The sequence below is a fragment of the Desmodus rotundus genome, chromosome 11, assembly GCF_022682495.2.
Source record: "Desmodus rotundus isolate HL8 chromosome 11, HLdesRot8A.1, whole genome shotgun sequence".
In the NCBI taxonomy this organism is placed as follows: Eukaryota; Metazoa; Chordata; class Mammalia; order Chiroptera; family Phyllostomidae; genus Desmodus; species Desmodus rotundus.
Genome location: NC_071397.1, coordinates 31,678,425 through 31,701,024, shown reverse-complemented (window position 1 = coordinate 31,701,024; position 22,600 = coordinate 31,678,425). Strand labels below are relative to the sequence as shown.

The window sequence follows — 22,600 nt, the reverse complement described above, 5'->3', positions numbered from 1 at the left end:
ATGGGTTGGAGTGGAGTCACCTGGGGCAGCTGCTCTGAGATGCGGGGGGACCTGCGGTCCAGCTGCAGCCTTTGTGGGGCACAAAGGAAGAATTCTCATGGACACAGATTATCTGAGACGAAGTGGAGGCCTTCTCTTTTCCACTTACCGAAATGTCCACTGTCCCCAACTGCAGCATGCCAACAGCAAATGTGTTTAGTGGATATGTGTTTTGCAGCTAACAAGAAACAGTAACATTTATTTTTCCATGCCTAGCTGCTTAACAAATGATATTCTAAAAAAGACACCACTGTTTTATGTGTGTTCACATGAAAACAAATCAATAATGAACTATGGTGATCAGAAAGTCCTGGTAACAATAAACAAGTTGACCATGCAACCGACAGCTCCCCTCGGAAACGCAGACGTAGCCAAATCCAGCACGACTAACTGAAGGCACATGCAAAGAACAGGCTGGGCAGCTCTGCGATGGGGTCAGGTGAGTTGAAGAGTCCTTTAAAACCATCCCAGCAGCACAGGCTCTGTCTGCACTGACGAGCGTGTGATTAAACAGTAGATTACAGTGAGCAACGGCAGCGAGGTCATAAAACTGCGTCTTTTTATCTCAGGCTAGGTTCTCCACCTCATCCAAAGCCTTCAAATCATTTACACAAGTCCTCCAAGGGATAGTGCCCCAAATGTCTACTCTCCTCAAGCTTTTTTTTTCTTTGTTGTAAAAATTTCAAATCTCCTTTCAGTGTCAGCACATCCGTTCCATCCCTGGAATTCGCGATGAGCTGGTTCAGGAACATATGCTTACCTCTGCATCTTTATTTAGGTTAATGAATGGCTTAAGTTGACACAGCTTTCATTGCAAGTGTTCTCACCATTCTTTGTCTAATTGATTACCTTTTCTGGAACTAACAGAACCTAATTACTACAGAAGGCTGCGTTTTAGTTAACATAAAATTATTTTCTCAGACTTTCGAGATCTCTCTCTTTCCTAGGCCTATTAAATGAACAGGAAACTGATAAATACATCATAAAACCATTTGATATGAAATTTAATTTTTCATTTAAAAAATTTCAATTGCTAAAAAAGGGAAAAAATCCAAAATAAGTATCAGCATCAAATCCACCATAGCTTATTTATAACAACAAAATATTGAAAAACAATTGCTCCCATGAAAATATTTTTAGCAATCACCCCTTTGAAATATTTTGATATTGTTCCTAAGAATTAATAGAAAGCGAAAGTATTATTCTCTGAATCTTAGTACCATTTAAAGCCCTTAAAGTTGATATAAATGAATTCTAGGTACCATTTCTCTTTTTGTCCTTCTAAATTACTTGAATATTTGCCCATATCTACTATTTAAAAAATTCTCAAGAACTATTTTAAAGTTAACTCAACATATTAGGCACACTAAATTTAAAAAATGTAATATTTTCACTCTCTTTTTGGACATAATGTATGAAAGTTAAGAATAAGATCCTAATCCAGACCTGCTTAGCCAGGCCACATTTTCTTTTCCAAGGCAAAGATCTGGTCTTGTGTCCTCTTTCAAAAAGCTCACTTTTATTAGTTTTTCTACTTCATTTCCCCTTTGGATATCAACAGAGCATCTTGATTAGACAGCTATTAAACCGATTAGTTGGCTGTTATTGAAAACACACATTGATTAAGAAATATAGATTCTTCACTGGCCCACTGAAATTTTCATTATTTTCCTTTTGTGTTTTTATTATTATTATTATTATTATTACTATTATTAGTGTGTGTCTGACATCAGTAAACATGATTTTTGAGGAAGATTTATGTGACATTGTTTTAAGGAGGAATAACAAGGATTATCCCTAGGAAACAACAAGGAGGCCTCCCTTGGGAGAAAGTCACCAAAGAGTTGTTGTGGTCATTGATCGTAGCGCTTAGCGTGTAGTCCCACATCCCCAGCTGAGGACGGTACTCAGGGGAGTCTGCACAGCCCCTCTGCAAGGGAATTCTTCCCTCTCTAGGAGCCAGACGGACCAGTTACTCAAATGGGCCCAGCATGCAGTCTGCTACGGGATGTTCCCTGCCAGGGAACTGTGTGGCATCACTATAAACCCACAGTAATCCTCTTGGACTTAGAATTCCGTAGTTCTTGTTATACTTAATTAGCGTTTTAGCCCTTCATCGGGTAAGCTTTCTACAAATTCTCGCCTCAGGCACAATATGGCAAGTGAGCCGTTAACAATCCAGTGCGTGCAGCAGCTCAGCAGTTGTCCTACCACAAGGAGGCGCCAAGGGGCTGACTGCCAGTACTGCGTGGGACCCTGCCAAGAGGACAAATGTGTCTCAAGGGTAGAGAGTATCAAAGCAGGCAACAGGCAACAAGGAAAACTACAAGCCGGTTGAAAACCTCATTCGAGAAGTCCTTAGGAAGAGTGAGTCTCTGAACAGGGCTCAAGTGGGATGGCGCTGTAACCTGGTCATGCACCTGAGGTTAGTTGGCATTCTCAAGTCTCATGTCAATAGCTGGGATGCTGGGTACCTCTGCTTCCGTGTGGTGTACATTCTGAAGAGCTTCTGCTTACTACTACAGAACTTACTAGGAGTGAGGGAAATAGAGTAGCACATTACTAAGCATTTCACCACCAGGAAAGTGCTGAGGGCTTTTATTTTCCATTTTGAAAAACAAAGTTATTTGGTTATATTGTTTTTTCAGATATAAGTATACAGAATATTTAAGCAGTAATTACTATGTAGTTTAATTGAGTGCCACTCAAAATATATCTAGTGCCGTTGATGGTTAGGTTGAAATAATTAGATTTGGAATAGGCATTAAAAATGATGGTGTTAGCATCTGATTCATATGAAAATAGGAATATAAATATTTTAGAACATAGCAACCCTTATAATTAATAGCAATACAATGTAGTATAAATGACTGAGGAACAAAATATTTCAGAACTTAAAAAAATAAATATTTACAAGAATCAACGAAGTTGATAACATTAATTGCTTTGAAATAAAAAAAAATTTGATTTGTATGAAACACCTGCGGTTATACTTAATATAGATACCTGATTGTCAGATTGCATACATGTTCAAAAGACAGAAGAAAAGATTCCAGGTTGCTACTTCAATAGAAAAAAGTTACTTATTTTAAGTCTTATGGTGTGTTTTCTTCCCTTCCATCAATAAATGAGAGCAGAAGAAGAAATCATTTTGAAAAAATTGTGAAATGATCTAACATTTTGCCAATAACGGCACAAGTTGACTATGCTGAAAATAAAGGCCTAGTCTTGCTGCATGTAACAACACATGCAGCTCATTCATTGCGGACAGAGAAAGGAAATTGAAATAATGGAAAATGAATGCGGAAGGAATATCAGAACACAGTCTTCTCTCCTGAGAGCCCACATCTCCTCAAAGCCTGATACAGCCATCCACAGAGGAGCAGTTTGGACAAAGCACTCAGCGGATCACAGCACAGTATTGTAATGTAATGTAATAAAAACATCATTTTCATTTGTGCGTTAACTGTTGCGACATGCATCTTTATAACAGTCTCACAAGCACTTGTTAAAACAACTTTAGATAGTCTACCAAGAAGTCTGACAGAGTTCTGTTAATTCCTCATAAACTGCAAGCGAGGCAGCTTCACTGCGAAGCACACATTCAACAGTGGTTGACTAAGGAGACGGGGTAAGCAGAGACAGTCAGCTTTATGGATAATCCCTGAAACTCTGACGGTATGATCCATTCTTGTAGCGAAAAAATCTTAACAGGCAGGAAGAAGTAGAAGCCTTCTTGTAGCAGCGCAATGATGAATCCACAAACTGCCTGACAGCTCACTGATCTCCTTGTCAAGGAGGGAGGGATGAGGACATAAAGCTTCAAGGTGAGAACTCTGGCTTAATCTGGCTGGATGGGTTTGTAGGCCAGTTCTGCTCTCTGAAAGTGACAGTTTGTACCAAAACAAAGAAAATCTGTCCAGTTTAAAAAGTGAGTTGGAAAGATTACTTAATAGAATGAGTTATTAGGATAAATTAATAAACACATTTGTGAGATTAGAACTGTTTTAGTGGGAAGACAGAGGAAAATGAATAATTAAATGATGTTTAGGAAGTTGTATTCATGGTCTCAGTAGACAAAGAACAGAGCAGGCTCAGTTGAGACTGACAGTAATTGGTACCTGACCCTCTACCAAAGAGTCAAAGAAACATTATTTTCCCACTGTTGTTAGTTGAGCTTTTCTTGAACTGATGGTTTGTATTTTTCAAGAAAAAGTTGGATCTGTCACAAACAATGCTGAGCCGTGTCAGAACTGGGTGTCTTTCTCAGTGCCCTAATTTTGAAGGGATTTTGTTTAAACATACCCTAATTGTGTGCAAAGACAAAATCTCCTTAACAAGAATATTCCAGAGCAGGGAACCTAGCTAACTAAGAGTGTGAGGTCTCCATCCATTCTGCAGAGAGAAAAACCTCTCCATGTAGAGCCCTGTCTACAACTGTGGCCTTCTCATTCAGAGGGAGTAAGTGCCAGGCACCGGGACAGGGGTATCGGCTGCTCTACTGAACCCATCTACACTTGGGTTGCTACCTGATCTTAACACAATGAAACACCAGGAGGAAGGATTTTAGGGGATTACAGGCTCTGAGATTCCTGGTGAGTTGGCTACAGGGTATTTAGTTTGCTTATCTGAATCACCACCAATAACCTGATGGCCCCAAACTGCAAAGGGCTCTGCACTTGGGTGCTGTTTATCATTCCCACTGAAATTGGGCCAAGAGTTAATTAACAATATTCTGGATCCAGACCTGTTCCCTGCTAAGGGAGAATTCTCATTATAAATGCATTTTCCTTTGTGCACATTTTGGTTGAGTAAGGGCCAATTTATCATTTCCTAAGATGGCACTGTTGTATTGTTATTACAATAGTCTTTTTGCATTTATTATGCAATATTATAAATTTCATTGCCTATGGAACACAACAAGGTGAAAGCCAAGGTAATATTAAAATGGGAGCTTCATCTTTTTTTCCCTCAGATTATTGAAATGTTTTTACTTTTTAATTTTTTTTGTTTTTATGTGTCTCTGCCATTTTTGTTGATGTTTTATCCCTTTTTACACAAACTACTTGAGATCAGCAACATTTGATCACACTATCTAAGAATTATTTGCTGAGCACATTCTCTGTCAAAGCTTTCTGTGGGGTGCTGTGATATGTATTCAGGGGCTAGAAGACGTAAGCGTATGAAGCGTTACGTAGAGCGTGCACGCTAAGTAGTAATTCACGAACTGTCTTCAGGTAGTTTTTGCCAAATGACACAGAGAAGCAAGAACTCTCTGTGTTATTCTCTAAGGCAATCACTTAGCTCAGTTATTCTGCACATATTCAAACCCTCAGGTGGGTTATCTTTGACAACCTCAGCCACACAGATGCAGAATACATTTTAATGTTGCGGGTATATATGAGCATCATGAAATTTAAAAAACTTGGTTGGTAGGCTTTTGAATCTTGAGCTGATTAGGAGGTTCAGTTTTGGACCGAGGGGCTGAAGCGCGACAGCTACCTTTTAATTCCGTCATTGCTCTCTGCCCCGCTAACATCTGGGAAAAGTGCGATATCATTGTGTCAGCCCAAGGGGGCCCCTCACGCAGGACTGCCACAGAGGTCGCACTTTGGCAAGACCATCCCCGTGATTTACAAACTTCCCCTGCAGGTGTCAACAGCCCTGTTTTGGAGGATGCAATCATGACAGGTGACCTTGCTCTCAGGTGGCTATGAGGTTTGTGCCAAAGACCTTAATGACTGGAGACAAATCACTCTTTGAGATAATTTGTAAAAGGATAACTCCTGGGACAAGGAAAGCCTTTCAAATATCACCGAAGACACTAAGATGGCTTATAATGGCTATGACTTATTCGGTGTAACTTTTTTCAAGTAAAGTGTTCACAACAGAAGGATGGCAGAGTCTGCTCCAACTCAGTTTCTGCCAAATAAGAGAAGGAGCTTTAACGGCCTCCCCGGTGTAGGCTCATCTACCCCGAAGAGCTGCTTGATGTTGAACATCCTACCATGTTTATCAACCATCATGAGCGAATGCATTTATGGTTTGGTGTGTGAATCTTTTTAAGTGTTAATATGATGCAGAAATGGGTGACCCAGAGCGTCCTCACCCCAAGTGAACTTGCAAAACTAGTTTCAATACTGTATAAATATATCACGATTAATGCCATTACTTTGACAAAGCTAAAGGAACAATTTCTGGACCCACACTGGCCCCCATTCAGAGGCTGACTCTGGACAAAGGATGCCTTTGTTGCCTCGGTAGTGAAGCAAGTGGCAATACCAGGCAAAAGACCTGACTCCCTTCTTCCCTGCCAGGCACATGGGATTCTCCTGCTGGTTCTGCCTCTGCTACTTCTCACACCATCACCTGGCTCTGTTCTCTAGGGGTTTGCCCCCAAACCCAGACTCCTGGGTACTTACTGGTACTCAGTAACACAGATTAAAGTGTGTTACCCACTTCTTATTCTCTCTAGGTCTAAATCTTTGCTGTTTACTCCAGTAAAGCTTTCCCTTCCAAGGCATGGGAGAATGACCCCAAATTATTTGTTGAACTTTCTGGGAGGATTATGTTCTTCCTAAAGGATGGGAGTCAGGGGGACTCTTCTTTTGAATCAGGTCACCTGAGTAAACCTCAGTGCTCAGTGAGCTGGACATGCCACAGAGAGACTGTTCTCACCTCCTGTACACAGTGTTGCTTTTGCCAAAAACGAACAAATGAATGAACCAACGAAAACCAATTTCTCACTCTAAAAGAAGGACCCCGAGGAAGGGAGTATATCTTGTACTGCTTCTTGAGATTTAAATACTTGGGTGTGACTTCTGTCTGGGAAAATGGTAGCAAGGGATAGCCAAAGACTGTATGTATTATTTTGCCCCCACAATATCCCATGCCCAGCAGATTGTAAAAAGCAGTGAGTGAGTTAGTGAAAGACACTTCTGCTCTTGAGGGGGTAGGGGGATCAATAAAACAGCAACCTCTGCAGGCAATCTAGTAAAAGGTCACTTTTAATCATCTTGTATTTGTTGATCGATTTTCCGCACATGAGGCACATTTAAAACATCTGTTAGGCACAGATATATAAACAAACATGTAGCAGAAGAGAGCACAAACCTGCTTGATGATTCCCCTTGTTCTTTCCTTCAGGTGCGTGCAGACATAAGAGAAATGATGATAAACCGGTGAAAACATTTATAGCACTTGGCAATGACTAAACTGGAGACTGAGGACTCAAATACCTTAAGTAATCCTTTTCAAACAAGATCCATGGAAGCAATTTTTTTTTATAATAAACGTACCCAACTTTTTGACATATATTCTTTGTGGCACAGACCAGAGATAGCATAACATTATCTACTTAGCAAAACCCCAATACTGCCTATGTGTAACTAAAAAGTACAGACTGTAATGGCCAGGGTTATCCCTGGTTAAGACAAGGTGGTTCCGATCCAACCAGCACTAGCAGAGAGTCTTAGAGCAGTGCTGGTTACACGGTAGCTGTAGCCCCTTGCTTTACCCAGACTTCTGGGTTCTTGATCTGGATTCGTTAATGTGTGATTTGTACCTCAGTCACTTGCTGAGGCGGACCGACGTTTTCCTGTTGTATAAAGTAGGAATTCTCTTGGAGCATGTCAGGCACAGAGCAAATCTGTTAGAGCGCTTCTCACCTAGTGTTGGGTGGTGTTTTTAATTTCCCAGTTTAGCAAATTCAGGCGTTTGGGACATGGTGCCAGTGATCTGTGTGTCCCTAGGCAGACACCTCACTCTCTCGTGGGTCCTGATTTTCTTATGAATAAATTGAAGGCATTGGATTAGATCATATCTAAATTCCCACTTCTTAAGATACCACCGGGCATCCTCGGAGCGTGGTAATTCCCCATAGCTTCATAAACTATTTGACACATTCCCTACAACGGCACGTTTACCTGTGTTTCACCCTTTGCGTAGTCTTCATTCCCTTTGAGAAGAAAATCAAGAAATACATGTTCCCTCCATAAATACTTTTGTTATTGAAACAAAATTTTGAAATAGCAACCGCAGAGACCTCAAAGGAAATGTGAGAGACAAACCAGACCCTAGAGGTGAGTAGGAGACTGTGGAGTGTATCCCTGGCAGGTTGAGTGGGAACGCACGGCCGACGCCCTGCCCCTCTCTCCCTGCACAGTTCTCACACCTCTCTCGTATCTCACGCCCTCGGGTGAGGCTGTAGAGTCAAGTCATCCCACTGTATCTGTAGAACTGCGGGGAGCAAGAGCACAGTTGATGTTTTTTAATGATGACGATGAGGACAATGCTATTGGTAATATGATCCCTTTGTCAACCAACCACCCATTACAACTGCAGCACCTAATGCTCCCTAAATTCCTTCTCCACCTTACTTTTCTCTTCAGCACCCATCACCACTTAATCGATTACGTATTTTACTTATTTATTTTTATTGTCTCTTCCCAGAAGCCCTTGAATATATGCTCCCAAGGCCAGAGATCCTAATCTGTTTGTTTTTCTCTTCCACTGTTTCATTCCCTGTGCCTTGGACGTAGTAAGTACTCAGTAAATCCTTGGGCAATGAGTGCATGCATGAATGAATGACCTCTGCCTTCAGAAGTCTTTAAGCCCAGAATGTGACAGGAAAGTACACCATGTAAATAGAAATAAGTTTTGGTCTGTTTCTCTACATACCACGTTGTGCTCATAAGTCACTTAGCTTTATAAATGTAAAAATATCCCTCTAGGTCACTGTAAATTATTCTCCTCACAAACCTACACACTTGATTAAAGCAGGTTTGCTTTCTAAAGCAAAGGTTCTGAACTTGGCTTCAGGGAGTTTGTGACTACATTAAAACTGTAGGCAAAGTTTACATGTTTTAGACAGTAAACATTTCTTTTTTTTGGAAAGAGGCTGTAATTACCACCACATTCTTGATGGTTTAACAAAGAAAAACAATGTGAAAGATTCAGACCCACTACAGTTTAGAACAATGAAGCATGTCTGCTGAGGGAGCGGTTAGGACGTCCAGGGTTCCATGCATGTTGCCAGTGACCTCTGTGCCGTTCTGGACCAACACCTGTTATTCAGTAAGTGGGGCTGAGTCTCAGGGGCTCATGCGGGGTGTGGGGAGAGGAGACTGAGGGGCTGGCCAACAGCCACAGTGGGACAGGGTGAATGCGTGTGTTCGTATAAACTCCCCTCCACCTCTGCCCCCTCCTAAAACAGGGAAAATCTCAAAGGAAGATAAAGAAGTTATGTGAGTAAAACAATAGTTTATATACTAGAAGAATATGGCTAATTATTAAACAGTTTTTCCAGGCTTCAGAATGAGTTTTCATCTAAAAACTGAGGAAGTGGGAAGCCAAATGATCACATATGGTAACAGACTGTTCTCTTTGGTCACTTGAGAACTTTCTTTTGGCTTTTCTGCTACCCTTCCTCTTATGCATGGACCTGGAACCCTTCATGAAGAAAAGAAGTGCAATTTTTATGTAATTCCCATTTTTGATTCATACTCCCAAGGGATAGATGACTCAAGAGTTATATTCCTCCCCCCCCCACCCCCACTGCCATACTACAACTTTGAAAGAGTCCAGTACTCAGTAAGGGAATTTAACTAAATTTAAAAATCTAAATGAAAAGAGGCTTCTCCTCCACACATTCACTCAACAGCACCCACACTTCTGTCTTTGCAAAGGTTGCATCCCCTTTAAAATCCTGGCGTTCTAGGACTGTCTCCATCACAGGTGCTGACATAGTTTGGCCACCAACTTTTAGGAGACATGCCCCATTAGAGCTTACAAGTTAGCTAGACAAGGTCTTGCCCTTCACCTTGTGCGTGGGAAGACTGAAGCCCAGGGCAGGACAGGAAGCAATAGAGCAGACCCGTCAGTGAATGATGCCTGCCCCCCTCTGCAGTGCGTGTTCTGCTGCCTCACACATGTCCTTTGAGCCTGCAGTGCCAGGGGACACGTCAGGAAGCTTTCCCCAGCTGACTTCTCTTCCACACCAGTAGGAAAGAAGCGTCTCTGCCTGAATCACAGTGGTTAGGTGCCTAATCCTATGAAGCCACTGGGACTGAAGTCTTGCTGGGCTGTGAAGGAAATGGCTAGTGCTCTAAAATACTAAGTCAGATAAGCAGTTTGATAATGTTTGAACAGTCCAGGGATTTGACCATGGTAATCCAGCAGGGTGACTCTCCGAAAGCCTTTACCTTGACTTACTTTGGTTGTTTCAAAGACTTCTTTAATTAGATGGAGATTATGATTTAATATGTGCTCTGCTATTTGAACTGGAGTCCAGGATTCCAGGACTAAGGATTTTTTATTTTTTAAAGTCAAAGTTCAGTGGCAACAACCATGAGGACTGTTCCTAATGTTTGGTTCTCCTCTTTCTCCAGGCACGTGGCAGGGTGGCACTTTCCTGTCCTCTGTGCATGTGGGCGTGGCTAGGTGATTTCCTTTGGCCAAGGAAATGCAAATAAGGCTAATTCCAAATTTTAATGTTTGGTCCCATCACTTCATGGTAAACTATAACCCTATTAGGACTCCAGCTCTTTTCTTACTCACCTACTGATACTAGTTTGGTCTGCAAGTGAAAGCTCAAGGACCATCCTGTAAGCAGGTCTGGATGGGCAATGACGTTGAGGAACTCCAGCGGGCAAACATACATTGTTCTCAAAGCACTTTCCGCTTGGGGTCGGATGATGCATGGAGTTAGAACAACCATTAATTTTCAAAAATACTGTGCTGACCTTTAGGGTTCTGGTGGGTTGTATGAAATGAGATATTAGAAAATAAACATAAAATAGTAGAAATAAATCTCTATAAAAGTTTAAATTCCTTTCATTTTAAGCCCCTATGGATGGTGAGGAATGATACTGAATCCGTTGAGTTTTGTGCCCGATCGCTACTGGGCTGAATCTCTCAAGGAGAAGCCGAGAAGAAGATAGGCCCCAAACAGACACTGCGCGTGCGCGCTTGTGCAGAGTTTGATTTCAGACTGGAAGAGACTCGACTACAGCGCCAGCCGTCACACTGATACCTACTTGGTAGGGCTGCAGGTGTGCAAGGCCTTCAAGTGCGGCTTCCAGGTTGCAATGGAAACAGACTTCTCGTCGGCGGCATAGCTACGCCAAACGCACTGCATGCGATGTGTGCGGGGACATAGAAAAGAAAAAAAAAAAGAGAGAAGAAGATAGAATGAAATAAAGGGCTATTTGTAAGTTAATATACATTAAGAATCTTTTCCTTAGCCCTGATAAACGCCCAAATGGAGAGGACCACGTTGGCGTTTTTCAGGTGGCTATTGAACATATTCTGTCACATCGAAACAACTGACACCGCAGAACAAAAGCACGAAGTGTAACATGAAGCACTTTCTGAATTGGGTAGGGAGAGACGTGACCGGAGGTAAACTACCAACAGGCCTGCCAGGACCCGACTGCACACCTTTAATCACCATTCGATAAGATGGAGGCAAGTGACTACTGAAACCCACAATGCAACTAGTAAACTAACAAGTAAACTAGAGAGTAAACTAATGACCACCAGGGTATGCTACTGATTTAGTGAAATTCCGCGAAGTTGAACTATGTAACACTTCTCATGCTAAAAATGGAGGCAGTGATCACAGCAGGGCTAAACAAGGTGGAGGAAAACGTCTCCTGGAGGACTACAACGGGAAAGCACTTAAGGATTTCATCCCGCGGTCCCGGAATACGTTTGTAGCTCCTTGGTGTGAAACAGAAGCTCTGTCTACTTCATGTAATTATACCTGACCTGTAGGCTGTGCGGTACTTCCATGTAATCCTCCCAGACTGTGACTCAAGACCCCTTATTTTGCAGATGAGAAAATAAAGGCTCAGATAAGATCAGAGGTTTACAGAGGGTTGGCAGGGTTGGCACCATCTCAGGTTGCCTGGCTCTTGGTTTCGGAGCCCATCCACTGCCCATTGCCGACTACTTCCTGCCTGTTGGAAAAGCATCCCTCTGAACTGCCCATTGCCTGAACGTATTTTCCACACTGATTTTGGCAAATTTCTTCCTTTGTGATAAGTCTGAAAACATTTATAATGGTCCAAAATCCGAAGAGAAAATTTTTATTGTAATTCATATATCAAAGCATTCAATGTCATGTGGCAAAGTCATTTAAACAGGTCGCACTCCTACTACACGACCGCCATTCACAGTGGGGAACCCCACAATGAAGAAAGCAGCGATCTGGTAATGCTCCTTTTCCTGAGAACATCATTGAACAAACGTGTGCTAGACAAAAAGTTAAACATCCACGCAACGACTTCAGAAAACTGTCTGCAAGTACCTGCTAAAGCCGAACACATGCAGATCCTATGACACAGACACACACTCCTGTCTATGTGCTCAACAGATATGTTTATACGTGTTCATTGAAATATGTATACTGCGACGCTGGAAGCAACACTGTTCTTTATAAACTAAAGCTGCAAATGCTCAGACACCTACCAACGTAGGATAAGTACATATACTGTGAGCATTAACAATGGAACGGGACGCAGTGTGAGTACACTGAAGCTGTGCTCCAGAACACGGATGAACGTCACACCAATGATGGTGAGTGAGAGAGACAAGACACAAAAGAGTACATATTCTGTAATTCCATTCTCCTAAAGTCCAGAAAAGCCCCTCAGGGGAGACACATTTTTAAATTGCAGTGCTGTGGCTTCCCCTGGGGGACAGTGATCGAGAAAGGGCGCTGAAAGGCCACATTCTGCTTCTCGCTCTGGGACACAGGAGTGCGCCGTTCTCTCGGGCTGTATTCTCTTTTCCGTATGCACATTATACTTCAATAACATGTTCAAGAAGTGGTATTAAAAACTAAAAAAATATATAGCAGGACCTGAGGGTTTTTAAATATTATTAAGGAAGGTTTAAATAATTGAAGCAGCATTTCTTGCCTAGAGCCTTACTTACATGGCCCATGCTCATTTATCCTGCAAATCTGTGAAAACTTACATTAAGCATCATGGCACATTATAGAGAATAAAGCAATTATCATTGTCTCAATGTTAATTTTTGCAAATATTGCACAAACAGTAGAGTGGTCTAGAGTAATTGATAAAACACATGGATTTATTATTGCAGCTTCTTCTGTAGTGAGGCCCAGAGAACCTCAATGCTGTGAAGGCATAGATAGATGCTTTAATTAAACAATTTCCATAGAAGGCAAATATACATGAGCTCAGATACTTCCTGAGAAAGAAAGACTCATGTAGAACTAGAAGCATACAGCAGGTCTATGCCTTTTTAGATACCAGAGAAAAAAAAAATCCACAACAATACAGCAAAAAATGGGACCAGAACATCACGGCCAACGTTATAAAGAACTGGGGGCAAAAGAGGCCACTCTTAGAAAATTGAAGATCTTAACAATGAGACCTGGCTTCTTGCTCTTTTTCTATCAAGGTAATCTCAGTGGGTAAGCTCTTACCCTTTCATCGCTCCCTTCTTACCCATGTCCTGTCAATGGGAGGTGCAGGAGAAACAAGTGGAATGTATCTCAGGACTGATATCAGTTAACAACAGTCGAGACGAATGTGGAAAGAATAGCTCTATTATTCTTATACTCTAACAACTTTGCCTGGTCCTTAGCTCTCTCTCTTCTGGTAACTGAAATTTAAAATCACAACCAAAAGATCAAGTAGCTGATGTTCCCATATTTCAAGCCAAAATCACATTGTGGTTAGCAAGAAAAAAATAATGCCCCAGAAAGATTTAACTTATATGGCATACATACTCCAAAAGATAAGTCAACAAGGAGCAACATGAAAGGCAAATTTACCATTTATGAGGTGACCACAGTGCTCAAGGCAGCCAAACAAATTCATAATTTGCTCTATAATTAAAACTACAATGTCAGTATAATTACGTTTTTAGGGAGCATTTAGTTTGTGTTGTCTGGAGTATTATAGCTATGGCACATTTGACCCTTTCTAAAAATTTTAACTTCAGCTGACCATCCAAAGGTATAATTAACACGAAACTGATTATTTCCAGGGTACATAATTTAAGATGTCAGAGATACAGAAGATTCAGGATGAGAAACAGTAATCTGTTTTTCCACCTTGCTTCTCACTGATTTTTGTTCCTTAGATGCCACTGCTGTCCATTTTTATAGTTGTTGCTTTTATTTTTAAGAATCTTAATTCCTAAGGATTGTACTCATACTTATGTATTTTGATTTTTCAGTTTGAGGCACTATCAATTAACTTCTTTTTTAAAAAATATATCTTTATTATATTTTGTTCCATTACCATTTAGTCCCCCTATACTCCCCTCTGCCCAGCAATCACCACCCTGTTGTCCATGTCCACGAGTCCTGTTTCTTTTTTGCTCAAAGCCTCCACTCCCAAACCCCCCTTTAAAAAATTATTTATTTTTAGATAGAGGGGGAGGGAAGGAGAAAGAGAGGAAGAGAAACATCAATGTGTGGTTGCCTCTTGTGCACCCCCCCTCTGGGGACCTGGCCCACACCCAGGCACGTGCCCTGGCTGGGAATTGAACTGGTGGCCCTTTGGTTTGCAGCCTCCACTCAATCTGCTGAGCTACACCAGCCAGGGCTGAAAGTTTGTATCCTTTTTATCCTATTTCGTCCACACTCCAGCTACTGGCCACTACTTTTTACTCTCTGATTCTAGGAGTTTAACTTAATAAAAAAAAAAAAAGACTTTACATATAAGTGCTACCGTGCACTATGTGTCTTTTTCTGTCTGGCTATTTCACTCAGCACAACGCCCTCAGGACTCACCCATGTCGTTGCAAATGGCAGGATTTCCTTCTTTTTCGTGGTTAAACTTATATATATACCACTATGAAAAACAGTGTAAGATTCCTCAAAAAATTCCTACTTCTGAAAATATATCCAAAGGAAATGAAAACAGGGTATTAAAGAGATATCTACACTTCTATGTTATTGCAGCATTAGCAAAGACTAATATTCACAGTAGCTAAGACCTGGACCAACCTAAGTGTCCATCAGAGGACAAATGGGGAAAAATGAGATACACACACACATAAAGTTATAGGAGACCATTCTGCATGGCGTGGGCCCAGCTCCCACTCGGAAAGGCCAGTGGAAAGTGAGGTCCAGCACACAGGACCCACACCCACGGATAGGTTCTCCCATGGGGAATCAGGCCTGCATTGTACCTAGGCTGCTATGAGACTTGCTTTTTGCTAAAACTCCTTCACCCTGAATTGAGGCAGCAAATGTTCTCTGCATATCTTTAAAGTAACTTCCTAAAATCTATGCTAAACCTTCCAAGGACCAGTGTAACCAGTTCAACCACTTTTCCCTTTACATTTGCAAATATCCTTCCTTTTTGATGTAATTGGCAACACCCTCTCCCTTGTTTTCTGTAACCACCTAAAGTGAACCTGTGCATGTTAAATGAGGACCATCCTCACTGTAATGTGCCCAGGAAAGCAATAAAAGCCTGTCAAGGCAAGGGTCAGGGTGCTCTCCCCTTGAGAGAGTGGCTGTGCAGTCCCTTTTCCTCCACAGGACTCGGTAGTCCATGTGAATTTGTCTCGTCTCAGCCGCAATGCCGCGGACACTGCAGGTCGGTGACTGCATCACAAAGTAGCCTCTTTAGTAAGGGTAAATGGAAGGTAAACTTTTCAGATATTGCACATCTACAAATGTCTTTATGTTAGTCTTACACTCAATAATTAGTTTGCCTGCTATAGGATTCTACATTGAAAACCATTTTCTCTACTCTACTGTTTTTTAATTTTAGCGTCACTCATGAGGAAATCCAGCACGACTCTGATTCTCGACCCTTGGGATACGTCCTGCCCAGAAGGCAGTTGATCCTAAGATCCATCTTTTTGTGAGTGTTCTCAGCCTTCACCATGATATCCTCGGTGTGCAGTTTTTTGATCACAGGGCTGGGCACTTGGTGGGCCTGCTTCCTGTGGCCACTCTGTTTCAGAGAATAATAATGTGATATTTCTTTGACGAATCCTCCCCTTAGTTTCCCAGTACTCTTTTTGAGGTACTCATGTTACTTGGATATTTGGTCTCCTGAATGGATCATCCAAGTTTCCTTTCTTTTTTTGTCTTATTTTCCATCTCTGTGTTTTTATTCTACTTTCTAGAAGATTTTCACTACTTTAGCTTTCCTATGTTTTCTTTTCTTCTACTGCTATATTTTTTACACCAGGTTCCCAACCCCCCATCTGTTCTTATTTATGACTGAAGCACTAAAAAGATGTATAAGCGGTTTGAGTTTACTGACTGGTGGCCTTACTTTAAGGTAACTGGGTAAAAATGCAGTTGTTTTACTCGTTAAAGCCAAAGTTTCTAGACAGATGGATAGATATTTTTCTCCTTGTGGACCAGCTAGCTTCCTTATAGCAGCATCTTCTAATGTCTCCCTTTCACGAAAATAAGCCCATTTGTCAGCATTTATTTCACAAACTTTCATTTAATTCCCCTGTTTTCTTTCTACTAAAGCATCTTGGCTCCACCCTGAACTGGCTCTCTCTCTCCAGGGGTAAACCTCTAACATGTAACTAACTGCTGCTCTATGAAAGGAGTAATGGATTCAAATTCAGACATCAGGGATTTGAGTCTTAGCTCTTTCTAGGTTTGGCTTTAGGATCAAGGGACATAATGTATCAGACACATTCTGCAAACTAAAAAGTACTTCATAAGTGTTAGGTATTACTAATAAAAGTTGTGACATTTGGGAAAGTATTCAAAACGTTGGTGAGAGCACTTTCTTTTCCCGGAGTGCTCCCCTTGAAATGAAAAGTTAATTTAAATGAATCATGCAAGCATATTGACACAGCTAAATTTGCTGTAAGCTGCTGGGTGGGGTTTGCACTTTCCCCTAAAACCCTGAGATGCTGGTTAATTCAGTTGTCTCACCACCCGAATGACAAAGCAATATGGGCATTTCATGCCCTTTTAGAAAGATAATGGCTCTAGCTTAAAACAAATGAGATTGCTCTTGCTGTTGATGCTTTGCATGTTTGGAATCCAAGGCAGGTTTATTGGGTAAGAAAATAAATGGATCAGCAAATGAAGCTTGCTTTTCAATCTAGTGCATCCTTACAAGCAATTTCTGTACTATATAATCAAGGTTTAAAGCCCTGAATTCTGGCTGAGGGTCAGCAAGGAAGAACAGTGAGTACATTTAATAATTATACTATTATTCCCATGACTAATAAATAAATAAATTGCAACTGGATGGGAGGAAACGATTGCTTTCTTAAATTAGTAGCTTCTACTTTGATTACTGAAACTATGATTAGATTTTAAAGGTGTTCTTGAGTGTTTCAAGCCTTTCATTTTGCAGTCTTTTATTTTTTTCATTCAGAACAACACATGAGCTAAAGTTCTAAGTAAAAGAAAAATTAATGATTTCGCTTTATTGTTACTTATGTTTGTACAGTTCAGTTACTGGTCACAGTATGTTACAAAACCAAGTTCCATAAAATAAAATTCTAGATCTTCAGGCAAAACTGCTCAATTAGCTTCTCCCCATGTTTTAGGGGTTACCCGAGGGGACATATAACATGTCTGTTCCAATGGTTTGCTCCAGGAGCACTGACTGATGTTCAAGGTCAGGTGGCAGTTGCTTTTGCCCGATTTAGTAGTTGATGATGATAAGTGAGATTAGGAAAGTTCCTCCTATTAGCCTCTATAGCTGCCTTGTGCAATATGGTAGTCAATGGCACATACGGCTATTGAACACTTGAAATGTGACTGGCGCTGCGGAGGAACTGGCTTTCTCAATTTAAGTAGCCCTGTACGCCAGTGGCCACTGCATCGGGCAGCACAGCTCTATGTCGTCGCAAGGGATGCACCTCACAGGGCTCACTTTTAACAGAATAACTAATATTCTAAGGTGGTTTTTGATATAGAGTCCTTTTTAAATATCTAGAAGTAGCACAGATCTATACACAGAAGTGGTTGTATTTTGAATAGGTGTTGATTGAGAAAATATATAATAAAAAGCTATAAGTAAATTAGTATGGGTTTTAAATTGATTCAATCTTTATTCATGAGCAAGTAGGCTAGGTGTATGTGAGGTGCATCATGGGCCTGCGTGTAGCCAGGGCGTGGTGCCTGGGGGGGTGCAAGTACTCCATGGAATAGCGCTACATACACAGGTTGGAATTTAGAATTTTGTTCTGGAAATTAAAGGGTAAGAAACAAATGAAAAGATAATTAAAAGATAAAAAATGGTAAGGAGAAAAGTTCTTTAGAAGTATAGAAACACCCCTCTGCCAGTTAAGAATCACCAAGGATGGAAGGCTGTCAGCTCTGGGCCCCAGGGCAGCTGCATGCGCACTAGAGTGTGTGACACCTCTTTCATCATTTGGCTTCAGATCTTAAACTCCTGCTACTTGGAGATCTTTTCCTTCAAGAAAACAAATGATTATCTTTAGTGCTCTTTTAAAACTTGGAAATTAAAAAAAATAGAGACTCTCAGTGGTTTGTATTAGAAGTCATGCCCAATGGTCCATTTTCTTGTCAATAGTTGCAGAATAGTTTGATTTAAAAACTGATATCCTCACTTAGTCATCAGATACAAAACAGATCTGTTTCATAATAGAAGTGAACCATGCTCACCCACTTCTTTCCCTTGCCCTGTTTGCTTTGGAGGTACTTCACACACCATCACAGCCACAAGGAAAGGCTAAGGGCATGGTCATGCAGTGGTTCTCCCACCCTACAACCCACCCGCTTAACCCCACAGTGTAAACGAAAATAGTGTGCAGTTACTACAGCGTGAAGGCAAGCCTCCTAGCAGCTCAGATCGCCAGCCCAGACCCCCTCAGTCAGGAGCTCTGGATCCCCCGCTGGCTTGCAGAAAGGGAGGAAACTATATCGTATAGTCATCACGTCCATAATTAAATAACGCCAGCTATGGGTCTATAGCAAAAGGTATTTTATGATTCTTAAACAGCTTGGTTCTAGGATCATGCTACTTCCAAAAGATAAGGATGGCAAATGGAGGAGTGTTCCTTTTAGTACCGAAGCAAATCCTGAGTTATAGACAAGAAAAGAAAATGTTAAACAACCTATATATTATGAGTTAGCTTTCCAATAATATGCTTATGATTTCATGTTTCCAAACACTGATGTACTCCACAATCCCACCAGTTCTTAAAACAAGATAACTACTTCAAGTTAATGCTCTCGATGGCACTGAAAGTGATTCCACAGTACTAAACCTTGACACCGTAAACAAATACGTTGTTCTGCAGTCAGCGGCGTGCATCTGGCTGGAGGAAGTGATCGTAATGCAGGGAGCGGTTCCGTGTTCTGCTACATCACCTAATGATCAATTATACTTCACCGAGTAATTCGTAAGACATATGAGGTTATTCCGGGAGTAACATAGCTGCTAACCTCTGCATGGCCTTGCTGACATGGCTAATTAACCTGAACGACGCAGGTTACACGGACCATTTACTGAAAATTTGTATTATTTTTCTGTTTAGGAGGGACACTTGCTCAAATCCAAGACTGTACATTAAGTTCTAGTTTCATTTAAAAACAAAACAAAACAAAACAAAACGAAACACAACAGTGGCTCCATGAAGCAATGAAGCTCAGAGACTAGAAAAGGACCCGGGCAGCACGTGCGGAGACAGACGTTGCCATCCACCTGTGACACTGACATTTACCTGAATGAGGTTGGCAGCTGGGTTCCTTCTTTTCTCAAAGTGTTTCTGGCGGTGCTGTTCTTGTACTTTTAATGCAAAACCTGAGCCAAGAATGCCCTGGACCGAAAATATAAAAATAGTACTTAAGTTTTTTGAAAAGAACTGTTGCAATTACAAAAAATTAAAAAGAAATCTCTAAAATGAATCTGAGAAAAGACAAACAATCTGCAATTTGTCCATAAATACTACTTACTAAAACAAACACTGTTTACTGCTGTGATAATCCTAGTGGCCAATGGCAAGTTGTTGGGCAAGATCGCCTTGGAACAACAACTTCTGTTCTTCAGTAACTCAACCAGCATCACTGTTGATTGCCACTGACGATATAGCAGAGGCACCATAATTACAAATAAAAATCGCCATTTAAAAAAATGTCTTTTGTATGGCCATCTCGGTAACTTTTCCTTATGCTCCAATTAGAGTAAATGGCCCCATCCAGGGATGGAATGCAGAGGGCAGGAGCTCTGGTTTTGGACAGAGGTGGGTTATATCCTGGAACTTTTCAAGTCTTGTTGCGGTGGACATGGGAGTTTTTCTAGCATTTTGATGAAATGACTAAATTTTATATTTTCCATTTGTGAAATGGGGGGTGGGGGAAAGTGCTTAAAACCTGTCCTAGTTTAGTCCTCATGATGCTAGAATTCTCCACCTACCAAAGTACAGGGAAAGGGGGGAGGACAGGGTTCCTCTTCTTTAGAAGGTGGTAAGTCTCAGCTGAATGAAAACTTGGCTAAGATATTTTGGGATTCTAGAGGAACTTTAACTTTCTTTCTTTTCTTGAGGAGGTACAATTCTGAGTGCATCTGTGACAGTTAGCAGAGAGTAAGGAACATGATTACAGCAGTCCCCCCGTCATTCACAGGTATATGTTCCAAGACCCTCAGTGGATACTAACACCACTCACCGATAGGACCGAAACTTTTATGTACTACGTTTTTTCCTATACATACACACCTAGGATAAAGTTTAATTTACCAATTAGGCACAGTAAGAGATTAACAACAACAGTAATAAAACAAAACAATTTTTACTATATGCTATACTATGTTATGTGAATGTGGCCTTTCTCTGTCTGATAACTGATTTGATAACAAGGTCAACTGCTAAGTGACTAATGGGTGGGTAGGGTTTACAGCGTGGCTGTGCTGGGCACAGTCCCAGGTGGGATGAAACACGAGGGCAGGAGACTTCTTCATGCTACTCAGAGCAACATGTGATTTAAAACTTATAAACTGTTTATTTCTGGAATTTTCCACTTAATACTTTCCAGTCAAGATTGACCATTGGTAACTGAAACCACAGAAAGTGAAACTGTGAATAAGCGGGGAGGGGAACTACTGTATGTTTAAAATACAGTTATATGCTGATACTATTTGCTATTAATGAATGATCAACTTCATTATTAATTAGGATAGATGACTGTGTCACAAAATTAGAAACTACATCGTAGGTTCTGTTTTCCATCTCTTTTTCAGAGACCATCTCTTGCTAAGGTCTGCGTCTCACACAGGTTGTGACTCCTCAAAGTAAACCGTAGAAAAACCTGGACTGCACGGTCTTGTTTTTAGATTTAAACATTTCCCTCTATTTAGAGGTTATAAAAATACCTCTCCGTTTCCAAATCCAGATCAACTATAGTTATTCATAACTCCTATTTTTTTTTCCTGGCTATTTAAGGTCATTTAGGAAAGATTTAGTTATTTTCCTTTTAATGTCAATTTTCATGAAGTATTAACAGGTGAGAGAATATGAAACATTAGAATTTATAGCATATGTTTATACTGTGCATTATGTGAAAACCACTCATGGGGAGCATCATTCAGGTTTTGTAGATATTGAGTTAACAGCAATAGCTACCATTTTGAAGCACTTGGTATGTGGATATGAGGTTTGGAGTTAAATCCCTTTTGAAAAATGAAGACAGGCTCTACATATCACAGACGTAGCATCTGCCAAACAAACTAGAATGCACTGAAAATCATACTGGCACTGCTTAGAAATGTGTGCTAGTTGATGGGAAATGTTTGCTACATAGCTCTTGCACCAGGCTGTACATTATAACAGCTATTAAACCTGGTCTGCTTATCATCTCATTATGGCTCCATTCCAATTTTCTTCCACTTCTCTCAGTGTACAGCACAGTGAACCTGATGGGAAGTCTGTTAAAATGAAGTCTATTATGTATATATGAATGTAAGTATATATATATACCCATATATAACTTATATATATAACATTCATGTGCCATCCCTTCAGATAGTGACACCAACAGATACAAATTCTTAGGAATTGAGTTTTATTTTAATCCATTTTCTAAGATCAGAGAACTTAAACTTTTAACTTTTAGTATTATACCGAGAGGTACTACGTAAACACCCAGTGGAAAGAAAACTTGTTTTGGTAAACATTTGAAATATCTGTCCCTGGTAACTCACAGATGAAATGAGCCTGATTTGTACCTCACACATGGCCAACAGGCTAGGCTGAAAGACAGCCCCCGCAGGAGGGTGGGGAGTGTCCAGGAGAGGACAAAGCCTGTCCCTGAGGGTGTGCTGGGGACCTGGGGCTGTGTCTGCCAGCTCCTTTGCCCTGGGACAGGGCCCTCCCAGGGGAGCTCGGGAAGGGTGACCTGTATGGCTTGCGATGCGCAGCAGAGTCCTTCTGCTTTCAGGGAAAGATGGGAAAAGGCTCTTTCTTGGTCCTCAGGTTTCCTGGATGGGAGAAACCCCAAACACTGGTGGCCGGTAACCTACATCTAACTTCCTTAGCAAAGTGCCAAAGCGCTGTCCTGAATCTCAGGCCAACAGCGTGTTGGCTGGTGGGTGTACAGGACGCAGTGGCGTTTCTAGCC

At 41.1% G+C, this 22,600-nt stretch overlaps 1 protein-coding gene across 2 annotated transcripts in view; it reads right to left on the bottom strand.

The window, feature by feature from the left end:
- KCNQ5 (potassium voltage-gated channel subfamily Q member 5) overlaps positions 1-22,600 on the bottom strand; it is a 516,174-nt gene that overhangs the window by 60,109 nt on the left and 433,465 nt on the right. Inside the window, exons 7-9 of one of the 2 annotated variants that reach the window (XM_024576602.4) lie at positions 19,711-19,806; positions 11,076-11,170; positions 7,153-7,179 (exon numbers count right to left, since the gene is read on the bottom strand). In XM_024576602.4, coding sequence (XP_024432370.2) covers positions 7,153-7,179; positions 11,076-11,170; positions 19,711-19,806 — 218 coding nt within the window. The remainder of the gene's footprint in view (positions 1-7,152; positions 7,180-11,075; positions 11,171-19,710; positions 19,807-22,600) is intronic. The other variant, XM_024576605.4, reaches the window with a different exon arrangement.